Source organism: Dysidea avara, chromosome 4 (genome assembly GCF_963678975.1).
Source record: "Dysidea avara chromosome 4, odDysAvar1.4, whole genome shotgun sequence".
Lineage (NCBI taxonomy): Eukaryota > Metazoa > Porifera > Demospongiae > Dictyoceratida > Dysideidae > Dysidea > Dysidea avara.
The window spans coordinates 4,895,415-4,902,619 of record NC_089275.1 but is presented as its reverse complement, the minus strand read 5'-3'; the positions used below and the strand labels follow the sequence as shown (position 1 = coordinate 4,902,619).

General features: G+C 40.3%; 1 protein-coding gene across 1 annotated transcript; it reads left to right on the top strand.

Moving 5' to 3' along the window:
- Positions 1-5,603: 5,603 nt before the first annotated feature.
- On the top strand, positions 5,604-6,623 carry LOC136252833 (TNF receptor-associated factor 6-like). Its single transcript, XM_066045408.1, has one exon. It carries the CDS (start codon positions 5,604-5,606, stop codon positions 6,621-6,623), a length of 1,020 nt encoding a protein of 339 aa, XP_065901480.1.
- Positions 6,624-7,205: the final 582 nt, after the last annotated feature.

The following is a 7,205-nucleotide window of genomic DNA, read 5'->3' as shown; positions in this document are numbered from 1 at the left end:
CAGCAGCAACATGGAGAGCTCAGCACCAGCAGTTGATAGAGAAGGGAAGCAGTGAAGGACACAATGATGGTGATAATTTACTTAGTGATGATGATGACAATGAAGAGCGCTATGGAGTTTGTGGAACATTATATGAAGAAGAAACTGATGAAATTGAGAAATGGATTGCTTGTGATGACTGCGGAGCTTGGTATCATTGGGAATGTACAAACATTATGGTGGAACCAGAGTTTTATATATGTGTTAATTGTGAATAATGGAGTTATTATTATGTTTGTATTTGAAGAACCCCAGGTTATAAGGAGGGGGATATGTGGGAGAAAGGAGGGGGATTAGACTTGAAATTTTGCCCCAGACTAGGGGACTTAGACCAAGACTTTGGTCAAATCTCCACCTAATTCCCCTCCTTGCCCGCATGGGGGTAGGTGGGGCAAATAGGTGCATAACTGCTTTACTAGAGTATCTCAATACATACTGTAGGTACTTGTGTTTAAGTGAAAGTACAGCTGTGTGGTTGAGTAAACATTGAACATGAGTTAAACATGTGCACGTACGTAATGTCAAGCATGACTGGTTGTTCCCGAACTATATGTTTTACTTCATTCTTTCTAAATTACGTAATAGCTTAAAATAGTTACAAACGTTCTTTGTTTACGGCGTGGTGCTCTATTGTTGTTAGAAGCTTCCGTGGTGGTTGACATGCAAAGAATAATGGATAGCGAAGAGGACTGTGATGATGAGGACCCTTTGGCATCTTATAATCCACGGAAAAAGTTGTTTTCTTCAACAGTATGTGACTTATGCACCTATCAATGTATTGCCCCCCCCCCCCCCCCCCCCCGGGCATATATGGGGCTATAGTGGGGATTTGACACAGACGAATGTCAAATGCCCCATAGTAGGGCAAACCTATCGTGTCAAATCCCCACCGTTGGCCCCAGTTGCAACGCGGGATTTACTCGGGATTTGACATAGCGAAGCAAATTACAACAAAAAATATTTGGGTGCTTACTGAACGATCGTCAAATGCCCCATAGTGGGGCAGCAGTTTCGTGTCAATTCCCCCTGTAAATCCCCACTTACGCCCGAGGGGTGGGGGGGGGGGGGGGGGGGTGGGGCAATACATCGATAGGTGCATTAGTGCCGAATACAGACGAATCCGAGTCCAGCGATGAAGGCGAGGACAAGGGCTACCGTGTGGCCATGCCTGAGCAGTTGCCTTTCCCAAGTATTGCAACTAATACGGAGGAAGTTGAGATTATAAGAACTCCTAGTAACTCGAGTGGCTTACTGTCCAAGTGTATGAGTGCCAGTGAAGCACGACATGCTATTGTGAGTGCTAGTGAGTGGTCTGTGTCATCCTCATCAGAATCTGATGAAGATTCAGAATATAATTTGAGTAACCCAGAGGCTGGAATGGACTATGCAAGCATAGATGATCTAAGTGAACATTCTGATGAAGATCACTCTGATGAGGACAAAGCTGATGTACGTAAGGGTAAAGGAAAAGCAGATGTACGTAAGGGTAAAGGAAAAGCAAGTTATGAGCACTCGGATGAAGATTCAAGCTATGAACACTCTGATGAAGTTTCAAGCGATGAACACTTAGTCAGGAGAGGTAAGAGAGGTAAACAGACCAAGAGAAAAGCTACGAAACATACTATGAAGTGTACTGCAAGGAAGAAACAGAAACCAGCAGAAGAAACACTACCATGTTATGCAATGGACGTAAACGATAGTGGCTGTACAAACAAGTTTGCATTTTCAACAAATCGTGATGCTGGTATTTATTTACCGCCAAATGCAGACACCTCAGAGAGAGGTTTATTTGAATTATTCTTTTCTGATGACATGGTTGCAGAAATCTGTCGGTGTAGTGATGAGTACTCTCAAGATATGAAAGATAAAAAACCTTACGCATACAAGCATTATAAGTCCATGACCAAAGAAAACTTTTATAAATTGGTTGGAATCATCATTCACTTTGGTTATCGGAAAATACCCCAGTATAGGTTTGCCTGGAGGCAGAAATGTCTATGTCATGATCCTTTTGTAGCATCTGTAATGAGTCGCAACAGGTTTGATTCTCTACTAGCTTTTTTACACGTTGTTGATAAAGCTACTGAAGCAGATTTGAAAAAGAAGAAAGATAAGCTTGCTAAGGTTAGTGCAACTGTTGTTTTACATTTTACATTGTGGCTTATTGTTGCTATGGTGTAATGTGTTTATAATATCCGTTCTGTAGGTTCGACCCCTTGTTGATCACATAAGTGAACAATGTACAAGTTTACATCAGCCTGATGCTGAGATAAGTATAGATGAAAGGATGGTTCGATCAAGAGCCCATTTCTCTTTCAAACAGTATATCAAAAATAAACCCAGAAAATGGGGTTTTAAATTATGGTGCCTGTGTGACGCTCGTACTGGATATACTAACAACTTCATTGTGTATCGAGGCAAGGAAGGAGAATCAATTTCTACTCATGGATTAAGTTATGATGTAGTGATGAAACTGGCATCACCATACATGAATCAAGGCTACAGACTCTATATGGATAATTTCTATACTTCTCAACTCCTGAAAGATTTGTATGCAAATGAAGTACACAGCACTGGGACTATGGCCTCAAATAGGTGAGGGTATCTAGAACAAATTAAAAGAACTGTATCCAACTATAACCAAAAGCCGCGTGGATCAGGTGTCTACATGAGAAAGAATGAAATTGTTTTCAATGTGTGGAAGGACACCAAATGTGTTGTTGTTGCAAGTACAGAGCACCCAGGACACTCTAAAAACACTGTTGAGCGGAACTGGAAAGAGAAAGGGGAATGTAAGAAAAAGGAAGTACCTATACCACTGTCAATCTACAATTATAATAAATATATGGGTGGTGTGGATCGTTCCGATCAGTTGCTAAAATATTATGAGGTGGTACGGTACGCCAGACAAAAAAATACTGGAAAACAATTTTTTCCATTTAGTTGATTTAGCAACAGTCAATGCATTTATATTACACAAAATTGTAGCTCCACAGTCGAAAATGTCACACTACCAGTTCAGGGAGAATCTGGTTCGAACTCTTTGCTGTGCTCCAGAAGTCATTGTTTCTAGATCTGGATCTGGTGGGAGACCTGCAAAAGATACAACAGTAAAACATTATCTAATTCAAGGTACAAAAAGAGTCAACTGTGTATACTGTAAAACTGTCCATCAGAAAAGACAGCTGTGCAGTAGGACATGTGCTGCTTGTAAAGTGCCACTGTGCTTCACTCGAAACAGAGACTGTTTCATCAAGTTTCATCACCGGAATTTTCAGTACCAACGAGAGGCGATTTTACAAAACAGTACAGATTCTGAATCATCTGAGGAACAATCAGTAACTTCACCACCTACCCCAGAGCCTATGAGAACTACTCCCATAGGGAGGCCACCTGGGAGCTTCAAGGCAAAGGGCCGTGGTAAAAGGAGAAAGATGAAATGGTAGCTGATAACAGGAAAAACACGTTTTTAGTTTTTTTTTCAATTTCTGTATGTATCTTTGTTTGTTTAGTCATTTTTACTATTTCAACTTGAAGATACATGACTACTCATACTGTAACTCAAATTTTAAAGCTAAAGCTTCATGGGAACCATTTTAAAAAAATTATCGAGTTGTAATTAAAAATTCCTTGGTGTTCTCTTGCTTGCTGTAATTAGAAATAACATGGCATTTCTCTGAAATTTGGATAAATAGATACCACAGGTCTGATCTGATTACTATGGCAAACTATAAAAATGGTGTCTGGGTAGAGTGTGCTATCAGGAGAGCTGAAAATACCGGATTACTCCATTTTTTTAATATGACGCATGCAAAACTTGGGGTATTAAGGGTTAAAAGTGATTGTTGTTAATTGACATTAACAAACCCACTGCCATAATTCTCAATCCTCTCACTATTCTTTAACATAATTATACATAATCTGTATGAGCAGAATAATTACAATAGTTGTTTTGTTTATTCTTACTAATTGCAGGTTTATTCAATGTCTGGTCAGACCAATGATCACTCCGAATACAGCAGCAAATGGCCAGTGTATCATTCAAACATCATGAAGAAGAGTTTTCATTCTAAAGACATGACAAAAATGTATTTCTAGTGTGTTTAACTGTAAAACTACTTTAAACCAACCTGTAAATTAAAATTAATTGATGCGTTGCCAGCGCAGGTGTGCATAATAAACATGAAAAGGGTCTAAGTAACTTAGACACCTTCAAAAATCCACCACAAAAAACTTCAGACCACAGGGGTCTAATTAATTTAGTAACCAGATGGCCCTGTGTCATGGCGCCTGAGCAAAGCGAAATCAATGCACATGTACATGCAAGCTTGGTAATTGATTCTCATTCCCACCTGCATTACTATTCATCCTCTTGCCTCAAATTCTATTAATCACGTGCACACATATTTTGACCCAGACAAGACTGGCCTTACAGCACAGAAAAATAATATTTCCAGAGTAAGCGATAGCTTTAAGAAGGCTAATTTCTGCATAGTGGATAACCTGCTTTTGCAGTGGTTTGTGAGTATTTTGTTCAACAATGAACACTGCACCTATCATCTGTACACCCCAGTACAGGCTTGGTAGGTGAGATTTCAGGGTTTAGCTACCAATGAAATATCCTGCCAGGTGTAGGTCACTGCATGCAATAAATTTTCTATTTTGTATCCAATGACAATTGGTTTACAGGTAGCAGCAGTATTCCAGCAGGTAACATTTGCTTTGTTAAATCCCCCATTCTAGCTGCCTGTATGGGCAGTATGGGGTTAGCATCGATAGGTCTACATATACTCTCCCACATAGAATCAATGCATGCCGTGGTTGAGAAACAAGTATCAAGTCTGCTTGCATGGCCTAATGGCAGTACACTATGTAATGTTGTATATACCTAACAATTTCCAAGCCCCTAATGTTGATCACTTAAGGCTGAATTGTAAGCAATGTTCTGTTCATATGCTATTCCCAGGGGTAGACAAGAAACAGGAAAAACATAGTACTTGGTAATACGAGTGCACACATTGTACCTCAAACAAAGGCAGTCAACTCAGCTTATTAGACAGTTTTCTGCTTCTGTTCATGCTTCTCTCTTCCATGATGTCACAAAATCACTATAGTATCGGTTTCTAATGCCCTATGCTAATGCTGACTCATATATGCGTAATTATTTTTATGAGGCGCTTATGGACTCAACTTGGGTGAACAAAGCAATAGCCAAAGTCTGCACATAACGAGATTCAAAGTGGAATGCTCAGGGCAATCTACTATACGCGTCCCCTAAAGTCGAATGCTCGGGACAACCTACTAGACACGTCCCCTAAAGTCGAATCCTCGGGGTAACCTACTAGATGCGTGCCCTAAAGTTGAATACTCGGGGCATAGCATACAACTAGTGTGCTTGATGTTGAGAGAAGTCTAGTGGACTGCCAGAACAATAGCCCTGACAAAACATTTCTGGCTGCCGGAACAATAGCAACTTCGCAACTTTAAATTAGCACGTGATATAGGTGGTGCCACATCGCCACACCTTATTTTGAGGGCGACAGAAGTGTACGCGGAGTCAACGTATGGCTGCTGGAGGTTACGACTACAGTTTTACTACTGACGTACCTGATCGCCTCGTTTGTAAAATATGTCAATTGGCCAGTCGAGATCCTCACCTCAGTGTGTGCTGTGGACACACTTTCTGTAAGACTTGTGTTGATCAGACAAAGACGTCCGACCACACTGCTTGTCCCATGTGCCGTAACGAAGAGTTTCCAAGCTTTCGTAACCTGGAAAAGGATCGTGACGTAAAGGGGCTCACCATATACTGCACTAATCACGAGGAAGGGTGTACATGGGAAGGAGAAATTCGTAATTTGCAAAATCACGAGGAAGTATGCCCTTATGAAATAGCCCACTGTCAGTTTCACAATATTGGGTGCAAAGAGAAAGTGCAGCGTCAATATTTGAAGCAGCACAACAAGGAGAATGCTGAAGAGCATTTGGCTTTGAGTGTAAAAAGGTTGAGGAATTTAGAGCAACTTGTGTATCAGCTTACCATAAGAGATGTGATCAAGGGAAATCCTGTCAGAAGCGACTTGTCTATGCAGTTAGAGCCATTATCAATGATGACAGCATCAGATAATGAGTTGTGCCCTGTGATTGTGAAGTTGCCGGAGTTTGCTAAGAAGAAGAGGGATGCTGAAGTATGGTTTAGTAACTCCTTCTATTCTCATTATAAGGGTTATAAGATGTGTCTACGAGTTGACCCTGCTGGTTGTGGTGATGGTGAAGGAACTCACATGTCAGTGTTCTTGTACCTCATGAAGGGTCCACATGATGATGATCTAACATGGCCACTGAGAGGAAAATTTGAAGTGAAACTGTTGAACCAGATCAGTGACTGCGAGCATGATTTAGGGACACTGGAATACAATGATCATGTTGGTGATAAGTATACCACTAGAATCACTGATGGTGGCAGAGCTACCAATGGGTGGGGATATACAAAGTTTGCTTTGAATGAAGCCCTCCTTAAGGTCACTTCCACATGTCAGTATCTCAAAGATGATAGTATCTTCTTTCAAGTTAGCAAACTGTAGACATAACTAGCTAGTTGAAGTGTGGAACTATGAGTAGCTTAGCTTTAGAACTTCAATAAAATGTGTGTAAAGAAGTACTGTAGTATAATAAAATGGCATGTGGGCACACATCACCTACCACAAGTTTCACCCCTTGCAACTATAGAAAGTCTATGTCTTAGGCCACACCAATTTTAGTTTTCATCCACCAATGTTCAAAATAGCAATGCAGGAAAATTAAAATTTTGCTTTTGATGCACTTGTATAGCTTACATGACCACTCTTGCTTCAAAGTTGCAAACATAATTATGGAGTTACTTATGAGCGGGTACATTCAGCAGCATCACTGAGTAGCTAGTACAAGGAATACAGTGATGTAGGTAGGGCTTCATTATAAGTTAGGCAATAGTTATTGAACCAAAAGTTGGAAGTTGGTTCAAAAAATCTACCAGCTATTTGGTGCTTCTCTGCTTTTGTTGAAAATTCCAAATGTAGAGTGCAGGTGAGTGAGTCATTACCACGATCCATAGTGCTCAGCAAAAATGCTATCTCATAGTAAGAAAATACTCTCAGTACAAACATAATTATTTTAGTTGTTATTTA

What these genes read in the sequence shown, in the direction of transcription:
- LOC136252833 (XM_066045408.1), top strand. Translation starts at nt 5,604, where the DNA reads ATGGCTGCTGGAGGTTACGACTACAGTTTTACTACTGACGTACCTGAT.